Here is a 22,607-nt window from a genome sequence, read left to right as displayed (position 1 = left end):
TTTTCTTTACACAATTGTAGGTAAATAAACAGGCTTTCTAATGGTTTCAGATTTCTTGACAAAAAATATGTTTCAACAAAGAAGTTAAGTTTAATCAATGTAGACATCTATCTTTATGATGATACCAATCTAATCCCAGTAGAATAAAATCTGTATTTTTGCTATATATGTTTTCCTGTCTGTAGCATGTGTATAGCCAACAAGAAGTGCGGGAGCTACTAGGCCGTCTGGACCTGGGAAACCGCACCAAAATGGGTCAAAAGGGCTCATCTGGTTTGTCCAGAGCTGTCTCAGCTTTCGGCATTGTAGGTGAGTAAAGTTTGTTCACTTGCACTAACTGGCATTACTTTGACTATTGCTTTGTTAAACAATGTCTACAAGTAGTTTATTCTAAAGCAGAAACAGTGTGGGGTGACCTGGTTTTGCTTTTATGTAGAGGGAATTGAAAGGACGAAGTAAAAGGAGCACCTGCTTGTGTGGTGCTGTTAACTTTATGTAAACAGGCAAAAAGCAAACACGTTGAGTCTCCTGTCAGGTCAACACGTGCTGCACCAACACATTTTGTGCAATAGACAAGATGTCTAATTAAAGAATAGTTAAGATTTAACTAAGAATGTGGGAAAAAAATAAACAAACTCCTCTGTTTAAAAAGAAAAAAGAAAAATTGATTTAACATATTATTTATAATGTTGGGAATTTAGTGGCTTGGCAAACTGTGTGCTCACTTGACAGATTATTTTTCAGTGGCATAACATGTAGTTTTCATTCTGGTTTAGAAGGTCGCAGAACACAAAATAGTTAAATTTACACAATAATATGTTATCTGTGTGTTTTTGTTTAGATGGTCTTTTTGAGGTAGGCTTTGTCCACATAGCTTTTTAAAAAAAAACAGATTCTCAAGTACGTATATTAATTGGTTTAACAAAACATTACACTACATTACAGCATTGCAGTAATCCTATCACCCTTAAGCTTTTTTCTTCCCTTTTTCTGTGTATAGAACTACTTTATAAGAGTGTAAGAAGGCCAACATTGGTGCAGTAAACAAAAATACCTCGATGTTTGGGTGAACTCTCCCGTTTTTAAAATTTTTGTTTATAATGTCGGGGTTTAACATAATTCTGTTTTGTATGACATGGTGGTTTGTTGGTTAGCACTGTTACCTTGCAGCAAAAACATTGTGGGTTTGTCTTGGCTTAGGGATTGTAAAGAGTTTGCATCTTACATACTGTTTTTCAAATGTCTTAATATTCTGAAATGACTTTGTGATTTTACATTTTAAATAAATAGTATTGTTCAATAGAAATCATTCTCAAATTGAGATGCACTGATGAGTTATGGACAGAATTGGCCAATTAGATTGGCTCTGGCTAGTGATCATAAATAAAATATGAATATTTTTATTATTCATTAAATGCATGAAGACATTGAACTTCTATCATTGACAGTCTATAACTTAATTAACCAGAACCTTCGATGCAACTTTTTCACTTAAATGAAAAATCAGATCAAGTTTATGGTTTGAAACATTAGTGAGGGGATAATCTTGTAGTTCCATCATTATCCGTTTGATGTAAAACTTCTGCTTTTGATACGACATAATTTATTCTGTCCTACAACACAATTATTTGTGTTGCATGACGTTAACATTTTCAAAACTTTGAGAAATTCATATACAAAATTACCCACTATTGTTTTGTTTCTTAGAAAAGTAAGAATTAAATTAATGTGACCTGTGAGATGCAGCTGTAAAAACATATTTATTAATCAGCCTTTTATGTTGCACAGAAAACTAATTTTTCCTCTCTATGGTTTTCATATTGACCTCCAGATCTTGTTACAGTTTACTATAATCAATGTTTTTCACAGCTTTAGAACTAACCACTTTTTCTTTTGTCAAAATCCAAAAGAGGCTTCTGTAACTCATTGCATGATAAACATTTCCAGTGTCACTGAGATGTGAATTCATTAGTGGGATCGTGAAGTACACTAGTCTCATACAGAGTAGAGTGTGATAAGAACATGTACTAGACACATTATAGTGGATGTAGCACTAGGTAAGGGATATGCATCCTGTGGTTCATATTAGCTTTGATTGGAAGCACTAAAGATCTGAGCAATGTTTCAAAAATGTAAAGTTAAATAAATGCTAGCTTCAGTAGTTTTTCCTTGGCATCTTTATGTAATATATGCATAGCATTTTCCATAAAGAATTAATAAATGCTGCTTATAGTTTCATGAGTTACAGCTAAGCTGTTCAGATTGTCAAGTAGTAAAACAGGCCCAGAAAATTGCAATACAAAACCACCATGTTTGACTATGGGTTAAAGTTGTCTTTTTCCCAAACATTGTCAGTTTTGTGCCAGATGTAATAGGATGTACTGTTACTGCTCTGATTTTATTTAAAAAATACTGAAGTACTGAAGTTAGACAAAAAGTTATTTTACTATTTACATTAGTTACACATCTGGATAGCAAAAGGGGATCATGTTTATTATGGCACAAAACAAGGACAAGTCAACCATGTTTAAAGGCAGATTATTCTCTGATAACTGTTTGACCAACTTCTTCAACTCGCCTCCACTGACTGGTTTTTCCACCTAAGTCCAGCTTTTGTTGTTTGGGTGGTGGAGGACCTCATGTTGGTTTGCACCACTTGGCGGGACTTGCTCTCTCAGTTTGACTGTGTTGTCATGTGACTCCAAATGTTTGAATTTGATGTGGTATTTCTGACCCTAAATAGGACAAACCCAAGAATAGTGCTTGCTTTTTCAGGTAGAAAACATGCATCTCTGTCCTCTCTCTGTTGTTTATGTTTGTGTTCAGCTGAGTGATGTTACACCAGGTAAATCTTGATATATTTTAGAAATTTCCCTGTAATAAATAAAATCTTCAATTGCAAAAAAGGCATTTTGTATTTACTGAAGGTATCTTGATCTGTAGTGGGGCAAATATTTTGTTCACAGCTCTTTATATTTACAGTAGTATCTATTTCTTCAGCATGAACAAAAAATTTACCCAGACTGAAATTAGATTTTGTATTTTAATTTCTGGAAAAGTTTCTTAAAACTATGACAGCTACTTTTCAAGGAGAAGCAATGCATGGATGATTGTTTCTTTATGTTGCACACTACATCATTTTATAGCATCATATTAAATGGTCACACTCATACTAACAAGGTCTATTTTTGACATTTAATTAGATGGTCTAATTGCTTATTTTCCATCTTTGTTCACAAAACATTTTTTAGGCCCTTAATAGTATAAGTGATTCAGCCATGTGGGTTACAGTGCCTCTTAGAGACGCTTTGCCTGGTACAGTTCTTATTATAGTATTTATTAAGGATTGTCATTCTAAGTATATTTTTATTCAATGTCATTGCTGGGCTTGTCATTCTGACCCAGTATCCTGGTAACAAAACACAGCGTTCTGAAGGAAACAGAGTTCTGAATTAAGCGATAACTATTTAAAAAACATTAAACATTATTAGCTTACATTAACAAAACAATTAGCACAAAGCCATTTTTTTCAGGGTTAATTTTAAAATTTCATTATCAACTAAGAAAAAGCCTTGAATGTCTTGCAGAAGACTGAATAATTTATTTTCAGGATTTCTAAGCCATTTTTAGAAATAACATGCAAACATGTTATGCGTGAAGTGTGATATTTGAAAACTAGGTGAGCCACGTGTAAAACAAAAATAATTAACCTTGCTGCAGGTCATATCTTTGAGAGATTTCAATGATAAAAGGGGAAATGCATTAGTAGTTCATATTTAGAAAAAGAAATGAGTCATAATAAACCTCTGGTAATGGGTTAAATAAACTGAAACATTGACATACTTATCAAGTTGTTGAGAGTTTGTATTGAACTGATGAACTTTAGATACTCTCATAGAGAAAGAACACAGCTGACTGCAACTCTTTTATAGTTATCGTATATAATTATGCACTACTTTATGTTGGTCTATCACATAAAATCCCTATATATTACCTTAAAGTTTGTGTTTGTAAAATAAACGTGTTCCTTAAAAGAAACCTGTACTCATGTATGTATGTTAATGTTGTATTTTTTTCCTTTTTTGCAGGGTTTGTGCGTTTCCTCGAAGGATTTTACATTGTACTCATCACCAAGCGCAGAAAAATGGCTGACATCGGTGGCCACTCCATTTATAAAATAGAGGACACCACCATGATCTACATCCCCAATGACTCTGTTAGAGTCTCTCATCCTGATGAAGCAAGGTGTTGTCTCAATCGCTTCATCATCCTTTTTTGTGCTTTTTTTATATAATGAGTGTAAATTAAGATGTCTAATACAAAAGGAGAGTTACTGATATTTTTTCCTATTTATATCTCTATATTTACAGATATAATATCAAATAGATTTAATAGATATTTCTTTGAAATGCATTATGGTGTTTTAAGCTTTGGCTTAAACACAAAGATGACCACCTTCAAAATTAAACCATGATTCGCTTCTAAATTTGTGTTTACTCTTAAACTGTGATTTAATAAGCCCACATTAATGCGAGTTCATTAAGATGTTTTGATAAGTTTGAGGCAGCAAAGAAACAATTTACTAATTAGGTTGCTTTTGGTATTTCCCGGCATCAAATGCTTTCCTTCACATTCTATCTGCATTCTAGTTCATTCGCACCTACAGACAAAGTCAGGAATGAAATTGAATGAAATTTATGAGCTTGATGAAATTTATTGAAACTAATCTCTCTTTATCAGGTTATTCCAAGGAAAACAAATCTCCTTGTGGCTTAAAAATAGTTCAGATGTAATATCACACCTACCACTGAGTGTGTGCAGATCTATGAAAATGCTTATTTGTCCACATCATCCTGCTACCACTGAAACAAGCTTTTTTCTTTTGAAGGTGGCATGACATTTGTCGAGTCTGGCCAAGTTTGTTTTTTAGAAGTAGGAGAAAGATTTATGCTCAATGCGTAAAATATAAGCACATACGAGGTAATTTTCAGGGCAGCGAACTAAAAAGACAAATATCAACGTACTTGGAGTACACATTAAAATGCACAGGAGTTAGAGTACTTGATTCATAAGTGGGTACTTTAATTCAGAATATCTTTGTATGCCTGTACCAAAGGAGATCAGTATTTGTTTCTACTGCCTCTTGTGGAGAAAGCCGTCATATCAGGATCTAGATATGTTCTGTACATTTCTGTGTGTTGTGGAAGGACCAATAAGGAGAAGGGTAGTTGAAGATGACAAATGTAAGTACAACTATGAAAAGTTCAAGCATCCTCATCATGGACATTAAGATTGGATGATATGAGTTTCAGATTTTATCACCATATACTTTTGGGGGATAACATTAAAAGTGACATCTACAGCACAAATGCTCCACTACTAAGAATTTAAGCAAGGGATACTCAGAAGTTATAGCAACAAGCCATGGTCTGATATTTTCTAATCTAATACTACAGTATTCAGACGAACTGTTTCCGCTGATAAAGATTCACTCACCTCAGTATGCCAAATTCTGTAAGTGGATCCAACTGGCAGTAGTTCAATCTACTTTCTTATTTATTCTGCTGAGCTTTAATCCCTCTGAAGATTAGGTAGTCTTTAAGCATCCACCACAACTCACACACCATATGAAACAAGGGAACATCATAAGAGTTGTACTTTATAGATCCGACAGGACATATGCCAATTTCTCCACATTTAAACCTGCATAATGTTATTAGATCGGATGGTTATCTACTGAAGCTTGTAAATAAGTACATTAGCTCATCATTGTGTTAAATTTGGCACAGCTAAGTTGATGACTGTGTTTTTATGTTAAAGGTACGTGCGAATCTTTCAGAATGTGGACCTTTCCAGCAACTTCTACTTCAGGTACGACTTCTTCAGTTTAAATTCTTTACGTCAAAAACCTTCTTGAATTTAGGTTTGCATTTATGGGAAATTACACATCCTGTGCAATACACAGTATTAGTTTGTCAAAAAAAAGAGTGAGTCTTAATTTCAACAAATTAGTTGCAGTTTATCACGAGTGAATTTTTGACTCAACTGTTTGAATTAACATAAAATAAAAAAATATATATTTTGGCATTATTCCGTTTTTTTAACAAGATGCTTCTCAAAATTTTAAATAAAAAATAAGTAGCACAATTTGTTTTCATTAAACTAAAAGCAGAACCTGTATAATTCAATAATGCATATCTGTCAATTTATTTAAGACAGTTAGCTCACAAACGTATTAAGATGGTGTCTTTTGGAGGAGCAAATGCATGTTTTAATTTGTTTCTGTTCTGAGCTTTTGAAGTGTAAAGATAGGAATGAAATTTGCACGCATCAGTTTTAAAAGGTTTTCTTTGGCTGAGTTAACAACTCATTCTTGTTTGATGTAAAACGTGGTCAATATTTCTTACTGTTCTAATCTCTATTTCTGTAGTGAATAGAGACGGGTGAAGGTAAATCACAAATGGGTGAAGGTAAATTACGGGGCTGAACAGCCTGTTCTTTCTTCACATGACACTGCCATTGTGCCCTGCAGCTACAGCTACGACTTGAGCCACTCGTTGCAGTACAACCTGACATTGCTGCAGAGACCTTACGAACTGTGGTCGGTGGCGCCCCCCTTGAATAAGGAAGAGGAGCACACACAGGGCAAGCAGGACAGCTTTGACATCTTTGAGGATGAAGGTTTGCCTACACAAGGTGAGCAGAGGTGAATCACTGTCACTTTTGTTGAATGTCTTGCCTCAAGTATACCTGGGTGGCCTCTTTTAGTTTTTATGTTGAGGTCATACTGGTACATACATGATAAGGCCAGCAGAATAAAGGCGGTAGATTGCTTGAAGAATAATTGGATGGAGGCGAGTATGAAAAGAAGGAAGAGTCTGAGTTAGAAAGGCTAATTGAATGAGAAATAAAGCATACTTCTGTCACAATACAAAAAAGCAAACATCCACTATGTGATATTAACAAGTGTATTGGAAATGTATTCACTATATTAAATATATAATGGTTGTAAAATAATTACATTGGAGTTCGTTTCAGGATCTCAGGAAATGATTCACCGTATTATCTTATTAGTATTCCAATGAGATAAATTGTTGCAGTAACCAAATATAGCTCTGTAAAATTATATAATAAAATACCCCAATCAGCCTTTTTTTCTAGTGATGTAGGAATGTGCATGGCTTTCACATGACATTAAAATAATTTCCACCACTTTCTGCCTATAAACACAATCAGCAAAATGTATTTTGTGGCATGTTTTTGTTTTTAGTTTAATTCAAATCAGGTTAAGGATGCTGTAATGAAAAATGTAAATGATCTTGCAATTCCTTCATTCATAGTAGTTTTACTTATAAAATTTGTCATTAATTTAAAAAAGAATACATTTAAAAAAATGTAATTGACATGTCACACATCAAAGAAAAATGGATAATTCACAGACATAAACTGTGAATTATCAGTGCATCTTAAATTGCATTTTAAAAAACTGCTTTTGGATGTGTAGTAAATTGTTTAGTAAACCTGCAAGATGTAATTGCTAAAACTTTTTTCTTTAGTCACAACCATTCATTTTGTAATTTATGATACTTATTATATGTCTTCTTATAGATACTGGTACATCAGAGCAGATGTACTTGTAAAAAAACAAAAACAGCTTGCATTTTCTAACAAGCCACTGATGACATTTATATTGCAACATACACACATTTCATTTTGTACCATCTTTGTAAGTTTTTAAATGCACTTCAAAGTTTATTATGCATACTTTCCTTTAAATATGCAGTTTTCCAGAATATTATTTGGACTGAATCCATGTCAGTAAAATGACCCGCTTGTTTTATGTGCTCTGATTTTCCGCCACAGTGCTTTATGGTCTCCAGAACGATCCGTACTACAAGTACGTGTGGAACGGGAAGCTCCTTGAGCGGGTCAAGGACATTGTGCATCCTGACTGGCTCATGTACATAATCCATGGCTTTTGTGGCCAGTCCAGTATCCTTTTGAAGCAAGGGAGTAGTTTTAATTGGTGTTTCTTTTGTTATTTTGATTTCTCTGAGAAGTTTTTTTTTCTTGAGCTAAACGTTTCCTTTGTTTCTGCTATTGTTAAGAAAAACGTAAAAGTATATTGCTAATAAATAACACACAAAGTACCTTGCTGAGGCTTTGAATGGAGATTTAAGTGAACACACATACCCAGCAAACATAGTTGCATTTGTTTTTTGTCCCAATTTCTCTCTTTGTTGAGCACGTGGATCTCACTGAGCTCCAGCGTGGGAGTCAAAGGGAAATTTGCAGGATTTGGTAACTAAGCTGAAGCAATATAAATTTGATGGGTTTCAGCAAAAGTTATCAGGTGTAAAGACACTGGTGATTATATAACCTCTCCTTCTGTTAATGGCTGGGAGCAAGTTTATTGTGCATGTTTTTTTTAAGATCGAAGGAAATGTCAGTGTTTTGATTAAAAGCTAAGCTTTTGCACATTTTAATCCAATCTTTTTGAATCTTTTAAATAAATATATTCTGGATGCATATCACTAAATTGGTTCCACATGAATAATTTTCTCTCGACTTATGAACAGCTTTTGTTATAATGATTCATGATTTACTCCAACAAAGCATTAGGAGACTGATTGATTCGGGTAGCAGTCTGCCTTAGGCTCAGATTAAAATTTCAAGTCATTCACCATCAGCACAAATCATATCAAACCGAGTGAAATATGTTACTTTTTTACTAATATTCTTTTCAGGTGTGACTGATTCTGAACAAATAAATATTTCTAGGCCAGCCTTTGTCTTTTGTTTGCTCTGTAGTTCTTCATTTAAAGTACACAGACTGATAAGAGAGTAAGTGCTTTTCTCAACATCTCTATTTTTTATTTTTTATTTTTATTTCGCACGTTATGTTTGTGCTGCTACACGCTGATAATGTGTGGGTGAGTTTAGATGATTCCTAGAAACTGCTTGGCCTTCACTGGAATTTCAGTGCAATAACAAGAGAGCCAGATGGTGCAATGCAACGAGATTCAGTAGATTGGGTATATCTAAAAGTATGAAACATAAGCAAAGTACATACTCCAAAAATAATGTGCAAGACAAGACACTACCTAATCTTGTTTGTGTTGCATATGCACTATTTAACACCCCTCCTCTTTCTGTATATCATCAGTCAAATGCATCCACATCTTAAGTGATTCCCTTTCACAATAATATGCTAGTTTCTATGACTACAAGATATGAGATACAAAAACATTAATAAATCAAGGCCTGTATAAAAGCATCAGATTAGATTTAAAAAAAGTGAAAGAAATATTGGAATACTGAAAAGTATGTCCGGATACTGTGTAGTACATCGTCTCTATAGTTGGTTGAGTCGGCTCTTGAATGATTTATGGCATCAATGGTGGTTTGGAGGTAGTCATTCTGAGGCTGCACAGAGTTGTTAGTGAAGATTACTTTGATGGCGGCTTTCAGGTCGTCTCATTGTTGTGTCTGGAGTCTCTCATCTTCCTTTTATCATATCTAACATGATTCTCCTTTAGGGTTTGAGTCGGGCAAGTCTAATGGTTAATCAAACACAGGAGTCTCATGATAATTAATTGATGTATTGGTATTTCTGTCTAGAAAATGAGATCAGCATCTCAATAAATCTTGCTAGTACTTTAAAATGTCCTGGTAGAAGGCTGTGCTGACTTTGGATATGGTTAAGTCACCAGCAAATAACAACTCCCCAAATCACCACTGGCTGTGGAAACTTTATATCAGACCTCACGAAACTTTAAGTCCTTCTTCGGCAATCTTCCACCAGATATTGATGTTCCAAAAAGTGCAGCAATTTTCATCAGAAAAGAGGAATTTGGACAGTTTAGCAACAGCTCATTTCCTTTACTCTTTGGTCAAAGTAAGATGTTTCTGGTTCAGGAGTGTCTCTGACTCTAGCCAAAGTCCATACCTTGTACAGTTTTGTCCAGCTATTTAAATAGCTCCCTATATGCCATCGGCATCTCAGTTGCAAATGACCATTTTTCTACCAGGATTCCACTTAACTTTCCATTAATATTCTCTTTAGTTATAACCTTTATGACTTAACCTCCTTTGGTAGGTATCAGCGACTATCTGCTGAAAAGCTGTTAAGGCAATATTCTTCCCTTTTATTTCATGTTAGACAGCAATATGTGTATAATATAAAATTTCAGTCTTAAAAATATTTTAGATTTAATAATATGTAAAACGCAACTCATCAACATACACAAAAATTAACAGTTGAAATTTGTACCTATGTAATGCGAGTTTGTTTTTAAATTTAATAACAAACAACAAAACATAATAACATTTTGATTTGTTAAGACATACGTAAAATTCAGATGCTCAGATGCATCAGAATGTTCAGATTTAAGACTTTCATTTTGCTTTTGCCAGCATACTTATTCATTTAATCCTTAACCCACTGACTTCAGAGCTTCTGATCTACGGTCGACCGGTTCACATCACCCTCATTGCCAGGCGCTCCAGCAAATTCGCCGGGACCCGCTTCCTGAAAAGAGGTGCCAATTGCGAGGTACAACCGTTTCCGTGGCAACTGGGATAATAGATAGTGGAAGCAAAGATGAGGGCCATCAGCATGATTGAGATGACTCAAGTTGATCACAGGGGGTTAATTGGATCCCTGCCTCTTTCTTCAGTATGCATGAGTATCTGTGTGGGTGTTTTGTGGAAGGAAGGATGAACTTAAGGCACAGATTTTGTTTTCCATCCTCCTGCTTTGGACTGTTTTAATTTTTTAAAAAAAAGTTTGGGATTTACAGGTAGTCATATTTTTGTGGACATATGAATGAACATGAATGGATATGTGTATATATAGTTGCAGTCATTTTAAATAAAAAAAATCCATAATTAATTTTAGAAAAAAATACCCATATCATCCTTCATCTTTGCTTTTTGCTTTTTCTGTATGAAAATGAAAAAGGATTTGTATCCTGTACTGCTACAGAAGCAAATAGTTCTGCAACTAATATGTCTTAATGAACTTTCAAGATTGTGGCAATTTCTGAAGAAATTTCTGAAGATCATTGTCGGTGCACATCCTGCAGCTGTGGCTGTACCAATATTTTTCAACCTTTTTCTTTACATTTAAATAAAGCGCTAAAGAACATTTGCTCTCTGTATTTGAAAATGTCTTATTTTTAATCTCTTGTTTATGGTTTAATTGAGTTTTTCTTTTCTACCCCAGGGGGACGTAGCTAATGAGGTAGAGACCGAACAGATCATCCACGATGCCTCGGTTATGTCTTTCACAGCAGGAAGCTACTCCTCGTACGTCCAGGTCCGAGGTTCTGTCCCACTGTACTGGTCTCAGGACATTTCCACCATGATGCCAAAGCCACCCATAAGATGTAAGACTTATGGGTATCTCATGCACTGTTAAAGGGAGTCTTTTTCATTGTTTTGTGTATATGTATTCAGCTTTACTCAACAAAAAACACAGACTACTTGTCTTTGTAATAAGTTAGTTTAATAACTTATCCTTTGTTTTTAAAATATTATGAGGCAGCAGTGAGGCCCAGGAAATAAAAAAGTGCCACTGTGAATTACATTTTGCTTCTCAAAACCTAAAACAACCTGTTTGGAAAATGACAGTTTTATATTAAAATAAGACTTTGGTTTCTTACGAAGGCCTTTCTGTCTCCTGTACAAGCCTACGTAAATAGGATTTAAAAAGATTAGTAGATAAGGGCAGGATGACCCCCTCATGCTTTCCATATTTGTATCTGTCTCATTACGAATGGAATAAAACCTCTATAACCTCAACCAATGGGAGGTGGTCGGGTGAGACTGATGACAGTAGAGACTGATATGGTTTATCGTGTGTGTGTCAACAGAAATACACTGAGGCTTACAATACATGTATTAACTGATAATCCCTTTCTCCTCTGCTAGGGACTTTTTTCATCCTCAGATGACTTTTAGTCGCTCAACGTATCCCTCAAAATCCCTCTTGGCTTGTCTTATTGTCCTGGTCCTCTGATCCTAAGTCCTTATGTGACTTTTGGAAATCTAATCCAGGCCTTGGATAGTCTGGTTATATTTCATACTATGTGTTTGTATATATTGTCAATATATATTTGTGGATTCTTGACACTCTGTTTTGATTCAAGCGAAGTGTCAATGTTGTTTTTGGGGGTCATCTTATCATTGAAGACGCCATAAATTAATGAATTCATAATTTTTTGCCATTTATGTTTTTCATATTTTGGAATGTTATTCCTTTCAGTTAAAATATTTTAATCATAAAAATTGAGAAAATTTAAAGTTGAGAAGTTTAAAGCTGGTTTAGCCAAAAAAAAGTAATAAAACAAAGTTTGAACATTTAACTGAGTATATTCAGTATGCAAACCTAACAATACATGACTGTCCACCTAAACTGACAGATTCTAAAAAAAATAGCCTCTGGTTACTAATACAGCTGGTGCTTTTCATTAAAAGCTGAGCTGCTTATTCAAGATAGGACTGTAATTATTTGGCTTTTAGTCCTTATGAAACAGCTTCAGTCTTTGTTTGACTCATAAGAAAGTCAAAGATAATTAGTGTTTAAATGAACTCACTTTTATTTATATGTAAAGAATATTAACTAAGTATACTTTCATACAGTTTCTTTGTGTGTGCTTCTGGATGAGTGTTGAAGTGGGTGTGACCAATCCACAGCCAACACAGTTATAATATTTATCTGATTCTGTTGCTGCCTGACGTCTGTTAGAAAGAGCCAGGTCAGCGCTATGGCTGTAAATACATACCCATCCATTTCTTGCTATTCCATTTTCAAAATGACAGCAAAATCTCTAAATTCACATCTGTAATGTAATGGGTAATGACTGGATTAAAGATGACATGATTGCGAAGTTGATAGCTTGAATGATTTGCTCTGCTCCTCTGTTGTTGACGTTATCAGCACAATAACTCACATTTATAATGGGGAAAAAATGATGAAATGAGGGACAACAAAGTTGTAAACTGTGAGCTGTCAATTTTAAGTTGCACCAGCTTTCACAGTTATTGTCCATGTGCAGTCCTGTAAATAGAATAAAAATAGATCCGGCAGTTTCTATTTGAAATATTTTTATTTTTATTTAATCAGTGTCAAGGAATTTTTATTAAGTGATTCATAGTATTCTGTTTACATGAGGTAGAAATATGATGTGACAAAGTCACAAGTCCTTTTCTCTTGTTGCTCTTAACTTCAAAATGGAAAATAATGGGAAACACACCATATAATTAAGGGAGATGTTTATTGAGAAAAAAATAATCTCCAAACACTGTGCAGTTTAAGAACTGAAGCACTTTGTTTACTGCTGCAGCAGAAAAATGTATTTCTGTTTTTTTGTCCCAAGGATTTTCCACATCTTTACCAAGGGTGTCAGTTAATGTGGAAGATGCTGTACTTAAATTCAACTCCATGAAATGGTGCTTAGGGCAGTCTGACCTATTTGATGCCTTTTTTCCTCACACTTAATTTTCGCGCCACATAGCAGTTCTGCGGCTCAGCATGTGTCAGATGGAGACAGGTAATGTTTTGCAGGTTTTAGAATGAACAGAAGAGTGTAAATGGAAGTGAAGACGCGCAGCACAGAACATGAAGCAGGGGGGCCTGTGGTGAAGTTTGACATCATAGACTCTTAAGTTTTAGACTCTAAAAGTTTCAACCTTGAAAAGAAACGTGCACAGATTCCAAAAATAAAGCCATGAATTGATTTTACTTCAAAAAGTTGCCATAAGGTTTTTATTTTTTCATTTGTTTTCTGCCTTTGTGAATAACTGGCTCTCCTGCAAATGCATACTAAATTTTTCCAAGCACTTGGGGGAAGTTATTTTGAGGCAATTTTGCCAAAGTTATGGTTTAAGCCCCCATGATTTTAGACTGTTGCATTTCCTATACAGGTATGATGCCATCTGTTATAAGAAGGATTTTTTAAAAATGTCTTATTACATATTGTTCTTTATGACTTTGGTGATATGTATGATTGTCAACCAAATGCTTCAAAGGCAGTACTGTAAGAACTGTATGTCTAAATTCCCAACATCCTTAGCACCGCACTAAGATAACATATTGCCATATATGGAACAAGATAATAATGTTGAATTCTTTTAAAAACAACCTGGATCAGAGAAGGATTTTTTTCATATTCTTGTGTGTATCCTATCTCATTCTGGTCTATTTTCTAAATGTTTTTTTCTCTTTTTACAGTGGACCAAGCAGATCCATATGCTAATATAGCTGCTCTGCATTTTGACCAGATGCTGCAGCGGTTTGGATCACCTATCATCATCCTCAACCTGGTTAAGGTGATAAGCATTTACAGAAATGTCCCTCTGAGATCCAAAATCTCATGTGAAGGGGAAACCTAGCTAAGGTGGTACCCCACTAAACCATGTCAACAATTGTCCTCACCTTTATGTAAGGCCAGAACATATGCAAATTTGCAAAATATAAGTGTGGTAGTTCATTGGTGACTTAGATTGAAAATATACAATATAGGTTTAGGAAAAATGTCTGTACTTCCCTTTTAAAATTACCGTAAGTACACTTTCTAAAATTACAGATATGGACTTTCATGGCTTGTACATTGCTGAAGTATTTTTAAATCTGATTTACAAAAGTGATTTGTATTAATCTTAAGCTGAGCCAACAACTTTGTTATCAGAGCATATACATTTTCGGACCGTTTAAAAATACGGTTTTTCTTCCTTTATTTTTGTAGGATGAACAGTTTAATTCGTTCAAGTCTGCAAACCTTCTAATTCTCAAAACCTTTTGGAACAAAGAGAACACGAAGAAAAACCCACCTATGCTTTACATTCACATTATAGGTACTTGAACACCTACAGTTATGTTTGCCCTGAAACTGTCAAAGAATCTGACAACCTCTGGAGAATAATTGCACAGCATTTACAATTCTTACATGGAGTGTAACTTTCATTTACCACTTCCTAACTTGAATAAAAGACAATTCACACAACAAAGTTCTTGAAAAGCTGAAAATGATTTCTTAGATTTACCAAACAACCTGTTTATTAAAGGAACATAACAGCTTTAAATCTACATTCACAGATGTTGATTAAAGCAGGATGACCTTGCTTATGGTCACATAGCAATGTTAATGTTATACTTAATTTACTATTTATGTTAAGGATAAATTAAAAAGTTATTCATACTTAATTGCAAAAAGCATTAACTGACAGAAACCCTGACGATTGCATAATTTTCACTCAATTTTAAGCACTTTCACTATACACATTAAATAAGTTGATTCCCATTCAAACTGTGTTTTATTTGCTGGTGTTATTAGTATGGATGCATGGCTAGATTGATTTAAGCGTGGACCTTTTTCAGTGGTTAATCCACTTGTGAATTTTAGATTAGATGTATTTGATCATAAAACGTTTTACAATTTTGATTTCTCAAATATATCTGCTCATTGTAAAAAAACAAAACAAAAATAAAATCCCTCCCTTTGTTATTTAGATAACTGGCATTTTACTCTGTGGATTATTTAGGAAGCAAACCGGAAATATTCTGCATTCTTTAAGTACTTATCTTTTTATCCGCTCTGCCTGTGGTATCACTTGACCGGTGTAATAGGACAAGGTGGAATGTGTAATTTCTGCGGCATTCGATTGATTGCTGTTCATTAGCTGTGAGCTATTATGGTCACAAGAGACTTTCTCAGTGGTTTGAGATCACCAGCTGTTGAAATCCTACCCAGGGCGGTGGTAATATCAGTATTTAAACTGCTCATAGTTTTAAAGTAGGGATCACTGCTATAACCTTCCCCTCCTAAAAGGGGAGCAAACAGATTGAAGTGTGCATATTTCACTTTACTTCCACCCGGCTGTCCATCACATTGTACAGCTTCTGTTGGCTACCCAGAGATATTATTTGTAGCTTGGATTTCCAGCTCACGTTGTCACTCACAAGGGGAGCTGCGACATGAGGGACCAATCACAGGCCACCAATGTCCTCACAAGCAACAGCCATGTGAAATCTGCAGACCATAGGGAATAGAAGAGGGATTTGCCCCCTTCTTTCACTGTACACTCCCTCACTTATCCCAGAGAGACAGATAGAGGGGAAAAGAAAGGAAATTAACCATAAAGCCTCGACAGCCGACCCCCCTCAGTGGGGACGCTGGGGTCAGCAGGTGTCCTGTCAAGTCTAAGGTATGTTTTAGAGGAGGAATAAAGAAACACATGGCCAAGCATGTGAATGACTCTTACTATAATCAAATTGGAATAAAATGTATTAAAATGTCAACTGCGTGCAAAAAAATATATTTTTAGATAAGATAATAAAAGGTAATTGTTTTAATGTGATCACAATTATTTGAATATTCACTCACAACTGAACTGGCAAAAGGGAAAAAAAAAAAAACGTGTGGAAAAATATGCTTTTGTTGCCTTAGAATAAAATTTGACATAATTACTTCCATTATCTCCAGCTTCCTCGTGTTCACACGTGCTTGTGTGACTGCTGCAAATTCTGGTTTAATGTCAGAAGCTTCACCCACATAAACCATTGACAGTCATGTTTTTCCATTCATACATGTAAACACTTCATTGGGGCCTTTGTGAGTGTGTGCACATATATAGGATACTTATAGTATCTCATTTGAGTGTAGAATGTGTGATTGTGTCTGACAAGCCCTGCAGAGTAAGTGCTAGGAAATGCTCTGGTAAGTTCGCTGGTTGCCATGTTACTTTGCTGCTGCTAGATGGTGTGAATGGAGATGTGAGCCTGCTTAATGACGCATCCATGACAATTATCACCCAGAGTAAAGGGTCATAAAGGCACAGTGTGGGGGCACACAAATAACTTAATGGATGGTCTAAGTCACAGAGACACACTGACTGCATCCCTTTTTATTGACATAAGTCATTATCTTAAGGCTAGAAGCACATGTGGCTGAAATCAGATGTTTACATAGACTACAAAAATAGAGAAAGAACTTTTTTTTCCCAATCATCTTACATAAAATTAGAGTTAAAGTTTTCTGTTTTAGAAAAGCAATACAAGCATTTATCTGAGCTAAATGCCAGAATAATTTAATCATTTTTACAAACTGTTATAACTTATTTCTACATCAAAAATTTACATAAATTAAATTTGGCAGCATTGACTTTGAAATGATATTTTTTGGATCAAACGTCTTTGCTCTCCTTCCATTAGATTCTCTGAGTAGTTTGCTGGGATTTTGGCCTTTTCTTTCTTACTAGTATAACTGATTCAGGTTTTAAGACTTAAATACAAAATGTGTCTAAATTTTCATTTTCGTTTTTCAGTCTTTCCCACTAATTTCTAATAGGACTGAGATCAAGGCTTTTCAACGGCCTCTCCAACAGACCGATTTTGTTGTCCTTAAGCCACTTTGGGGCTAATTCGGTGGTATGCTTATGGTCATTAGCCAATAGGAAGTCATATTTTTGCCCAAGTTTTAACTTCCAGATTGATATCTTGAGATATTGAAAATCTAAAAAACAATATCTATATGATTTAATATATTTTCTGAAGTACATAAGTCTTCTATGCACCAATTCACCAATGAATTATGATGCTACCAACATCATAAGTTGGGAAAGTGTTCTCAGGCCTTCAAGTTTCCCCCTTTTTTCTCCAAACCTAGCAGTGGTCATTATGACCAAACATTTTAAAAATGTTGGAGCAAGGGCTTCTTAAAGAAAATATGGAATTCTAACATAATAAGGTTAGATCTTTTTATTGCATCAAGGTATGTGTTTTTAGCTTTTATCTGCTATATCAAAAAAGTGCATCAAGTAGATGTAGTTGGTTGATAGATTAAAAAGCTGCCTGATGCCATTTCCATCTAGTCTACTTGGGCACTGTCCATAAATTCACTTCTCAGTCCCATTTTAGCTCTCTGGTGATATCTGCTAGTGATGTAACCTGGTGTACATCTCTTTTGGATTCTACAGAAACGTGAAAAGAGAAAACATGAAAAGATTCTCAGTGAAGAACTCTACCCAGCTGTGATCAACCTCAATCAGTTCCTCCCTCCAGACCATCGCATTGACTACATTGCCTGGGACATGGCCCGCTACACCAAAAGGTAATTAATTTTAAGAATGCAAAAGAATCCGTACCATACAATTGTCCCTCAGTGGGGAAAGTCACAGAGCATCTCCTGCAAAGTTATAGACAAATAGAAACTGCCAGGATGCATGCTTATAAACAGCAAATAAAATGAAAAAGTAAAGAATGTATGGTAAATTACACAATTGATAGTACAATCATTCAAAGGTTGCATTAATGTGTTGTTCTTAGAATATTTCTGTTGAAACAATAACAAACACTTTGATTGAGTTGGTCATACTTAAATTAGATACATGGGGAAAAATGTATATAATAACCAATAATCTGCTGAAGAAGTTCAGGTTATATGAAATTAGTTTTATACAAATAGATGTTGGATTTAAATTACCTAGATTTATAAATCTATCACCATCTCAGTTCTCTGCCCAACTTCATCTTCAACTCCTGACTTTATTATTAGGCCCTTTGGTTATAATCCATTTATTAAAAATAAAAACTCCCATTTTGGACTAAGCTAGACAAGACGTGCCCTTTTCAATAACTCAGTCTTGTGCACATTTAATTGCATAGCCAAGTCATCTCAGTCTGCCAAGACACCTTTATCAAAAGGCTAAATGTGAATAAAGAGCATCAAAAACGGATAAACAAGAAAGAATAGATTTTCAATTTAAATTCATACTGAAATGCCTTCAGTAGATATAGTGAAGCATGAATGAAAGAGCATCCTCTGCAAAATATAGACAAACTGGAGTGTGTGGTTGGAAAATAGCAATATCAACTGACAAGTCAACAGTTGCCTCAAAAAAATCACCAAATTAGGCCAGAGTATTTTACCTATACATTTCCACATCATTTAAATGTAGACAAGTCCAGCTCTCAAGATAAACTTGCTTCCCTTGATTTGTTTTCTTATTAAAAAAACAAAAATAAAAAAAATAAAAAAAACGTTAAGAATCCCTGTTTTTCCCTGACTTTTCTAACTGGCAGTTTGTGGTGATTCTCACACTTGAATGTACCTGCCAAGAACAGTATTCAGCACCAAAAGGCTGACAGGTTTTGCCAGGCATCACACATCACATCTTGTACCTGTACGTAGGTAACACAAGTTTAAGTGGCCATTAGTCAGTTTTCTTTGCTAAACATAAGGAAAAATAAAGGGAGTTTCCTTTTTTGAGGAAAATGTTGCAACTTTTGTGTTGGTTCAAGTGATGAAGGTAGAGTGCAAAAAAGAAACCCAAAGCAACAAAGTAGATACCTCTCAATAAAACGCTGAATTAAAACCTTTTTCAGAAGAAATTTATCAACATTTTTTTTTATTTACATTGAAAAGAATTCAGTTAATAAGATATCCTTATATGAAAATGTATCATTTGAAAATCTAGGAACATCTTACCACCTGTTTACGGATATGGTCAAATAACGTTAAAAATCTTTTTTATTTTCCAGCAAATTATGCAACGTTTTAGACCGTTTGAGCATGATAGCAGAAAATGTGGTGAAGCGAACAGGTTTCTTCATCAATCGCTCTGACTTCTACTGCCACACCCTGAGACCAGATGACAGGTGAATCTTTGTTTTCACACTTTCTACTGATTTTTATTTTCTTTCAGTGAAAGCAAATGTAAAACATACATAGTTGTAATCAATACACCCAGATTAAACAAACTGCAAAGCTGTGTCAGGAATATTTTACTTTCAAGTCTTTGCGAATGTGATCAATCTTTTCTTCTTTATGCAGAGTCAAGTGTATTAGTATTGCTTGGATTTGAAAGATATTAATTCATAATGGAAATGATGCCTGATGGCGGGTCTAATGCAAGGAAACTTTTGCTAATAAGCCAAGCAGATTGCCATCTCTCCTCTGAGAGACTGGTTCCTTCACCGTCTGCATATTTTAATCGCTTGCAGCCGCTATTACCGTCCTGTTATGTAACCCAGCAGCCATACCCTAGCCAATATTTATTACCCTTTCTTCTGCATTACACAATGCTTGCTCACTTGCCTTTCTTTATACAAATGCATGCACGCATTACCACGATTCCTCTGTACACACTCATAGCAGTGGATGGACGACTAATGATGGCACCTGTAGTCTTCATCTGACACATGGGGGAAGGTTCATGTCTGAATTTAGTTTTTTTTTTAAACACCTTGGTTTTGTTTTGTTGTTGCTCTGGGATATGTTACCAACCGCATTAGCCAATTCTGTCTCATTCTGAATGAAGTCATTGAGTTCCTGCAGTGACAAGGTACACTTTGTATTACAACACTCCTTAATTTCTGTTGTGGTTGTCTTAAATCTTAATTTAAACAGCTGGAGGTACCCATTCATTTTAAAGTGCCTCTTTGAAAAAGCAGATATTGAATGATCGTATTTAACCTAAGAAAATATATGCATTCAAATATTTTTAGGCCTTTGAAAAACAGAGGTGGGTAGTTAGCAATTGCTTTCATTCGGTTATATTTAATTGAGTAACTTTTTGGAAAAATTTACTTTAATTTGTCCTCTTCATCATTCGGCAGTCCAGACTTTCAAAACCTGTTGGTAAACATCCACATATTGGTCACATCAGGCAATGTTCAAAGCATGTTTAAAAAGTAGTGGCTTATAGTCTGGAAATTACAGCATTTAAAATATTGAATATCAATAAAACTTTCCTTTTATTTCATTTTATTTCATTTTCCCTTGGGATCAGTAAAGTATTTTGGAATTCGAATTCTTACCTATTGATTTTTTAATTTTTTTTTCCAATTTCAGGTGGCGAGATGTAGGTGGATCTGTTACGTCCACTGGACGACTACAGGTACATCACATACCGGTAGTTTTGGTGTAACTTTGTAAATGGTAAAAACAACTTTGTCTAGCAAATATTTCTTTAAATGACCTTAAGACATGTGATTAACATTTTTACTACTGCCACTGTTTTGTTCACTTACAAGTATGAATACTGTTTTAAGCTTAGCTTTAAACCAGAATCTGAATAGCTTCATAAATATTCATAAATTAAAAAGAATAAAAAAGTATAATAATAAGGGTAGAAAATATTTCTTGTTTCATAGAGCTACAACAAAACTGAAAGGAAAGTAAAAAAAAAAGAAATTGTTATTGAAAATAATTTGCAAGATTCAATTTTTCAAGCTGAATGTCATTGGCTAATTAAACCATCTGTCTTATAGGCTTGAACTGGGAGGATGAACTTTAAAATTACTAAAAGAAAGCAAAAAAAAAAGATCATTGTTTTGTGGATGACTAGTTTAAAAGAGTATAAAACTGGTTTAAAAGCAGCTCGCAGAGAGAGTATTGCCTCTTAATATTTAAGACTTGGGTAACAAAATTACGCAATAACTTAGTTATTTTTGAATTTTAAATATTCCTCTTTGTTACCAACAATTGTGCTCAAATTTATTTCCTTTTTGGTCTTTGAAATAAATAAACCTCTTGTAGGTTAATGAAGACTTTGTTGTTGCAGACTGGTGTGTTGAGAACCAACTGTGTGGATTGTTTGGACCGAACCAATACAGCCCAGTTTATGGTGGGAAAATGTGCACTGGCTTATCAACTGTATGCACTGGGAATGATTGATAAGCCCAAGTTACAGTTTGATACAGACTGTGTCAGGTAAAGCTAGCTTAATGCTTTCACATATTTACTATGATTGGAGATTTTACTTCAGTAAAATTTGCTTAACACATTTGACATCTGTTTAGCAAAATAATATAATAATAATATTATTATTGCTGTCATGTGTAATATTTTTGTCTGACCAGTCACAGAAATCAACTTTTTTTTTATACGTAACCTTCTTAATTTAGGTTATTTGAGGAGCTGTATGAGGACCATGGAGATACTTTATCTCTGCAGTATGGCGGCTCTCAGCTGGTCCACAGGGTGAAAACCTACCGCAAAATTGCACCCTGGACTCAGCACTCCAAAGACATCATGCAGACGTTGTCACGGTACTACAGCAATGCTTTCTCAGGTATGTATGGCATTGACACATGCAGCTCTGCACAGTTTTTAAAAAACATTTTCTTAAATACAGCTAGAAAAATATTTCATTTGTCACACTTTATTGTTTAAATTAGAACAAGTTTCTAGCCAAGATGTGAAAGCCTAGGAGTTCTTTTCTCTCATAACAAAATGATGCTCTCACTTGTGACTTGTGATAATATAAATCACACCCCAGTTTGTCGTTACATGTTGGTTATGAGAAAACAATTATCTGACTTATATTTTCATGACATCCTAGAGTGACTCAACCAGTTTTAGGACGTTCGGGTGTAATGGCAGATAATCACAGCTGCTCTAATTTACTTGCTTAGTCAACTTCCTACTTTGTGTCTTGGCTTTTATTCAGGTCAGACGGATATTTTACAAATCTAGATCAGCTGATGGGTCGGTTACTTTTGTCAGAGTGAAATGTCCGAGACTGTCTGTTAGCCCTCTGTCATGGCAGAGCAATGGGAGACGGTGGCTGATTACTGTACAGGGCCCGCACATTGGCTCAAG

General features: G+C 34.8%; 1 protein-coding gene across 1 annotated transcript in view; it reads left to right on the top strand.

Moving 5' to 3' along the window:
• The window catches only part of fig4 (FIG4 phosphoinositide 5-phosphatase), a 44,990-nt gene that overhangs the window by 2,863 nt on the left and 19,520 nt on the right, over positions 1-22,607 (top strand). Inside the window, exons 3-15 of the mRNA XM_023348115.1 lie at positions 186-309; positions 4,089-4,245; positions 5,821-5,871; positions 6,533-6,696; positions 7,864-7,992; positions 10,455-10,555; positions 11,228-11,390; positions 14,237-14,334; positions 17,980-18,113; positions 19,544-19,660; positions 20,856-20,901; positions 21,568-21,716; positions 21,911-22,077. Coding sequence (XP_023203883.1) covers positions 186-309; positions 4,089-4,245; positions 5,821-5,871; positions 6,533-6,696; positions 7,864-7,992; positions 10,455-10,555; positions 11,228-11,390; positions 14,237-14,334; positions 17,980-18,113; positions 19,544-19,660; positions 20,856-20,901; positions 21,568-21,716; positions 21,911-22,077 — 1,600 coding nt within the window. The remainder of the gene's footprint in view (positions 1-185; positions 310-4,088; positions 4,246-5,820; positions 5,872-6,532; positions 6,697-7,863; positions 7,993-10,454; positions 10,556-11,227; positions 11,391-14,236; positions 14,335-17,979; positions 18,114-19,543; positions 19,661-20,855; positions 20,902-21,567; positions 21,717-21,910; positions 22,078-22,607) is intronic.

Source organism: Xiphophorus maculatus, chromosome 15, assembly GCF_002775205.1.
Source record: "Xiphophorus maculatus strain JP 163 A chromosome 15, X_maculatus-5.0-male, whole genome shotgun sequence".
In the NCBI taxonomy this organism is placed as follows: Eukaryota; Metazoa; Chordata; class Actinopteri; order Cyprinodontiformes; family Poeciliidae; genus Xiphophorus; species Xiphophorus maculatus.
The sequence above is the reverse complement of the archived record's forward strand: the minus strand, read 5'-3'. Positions and strand labels throughout refer to the sequence as shown.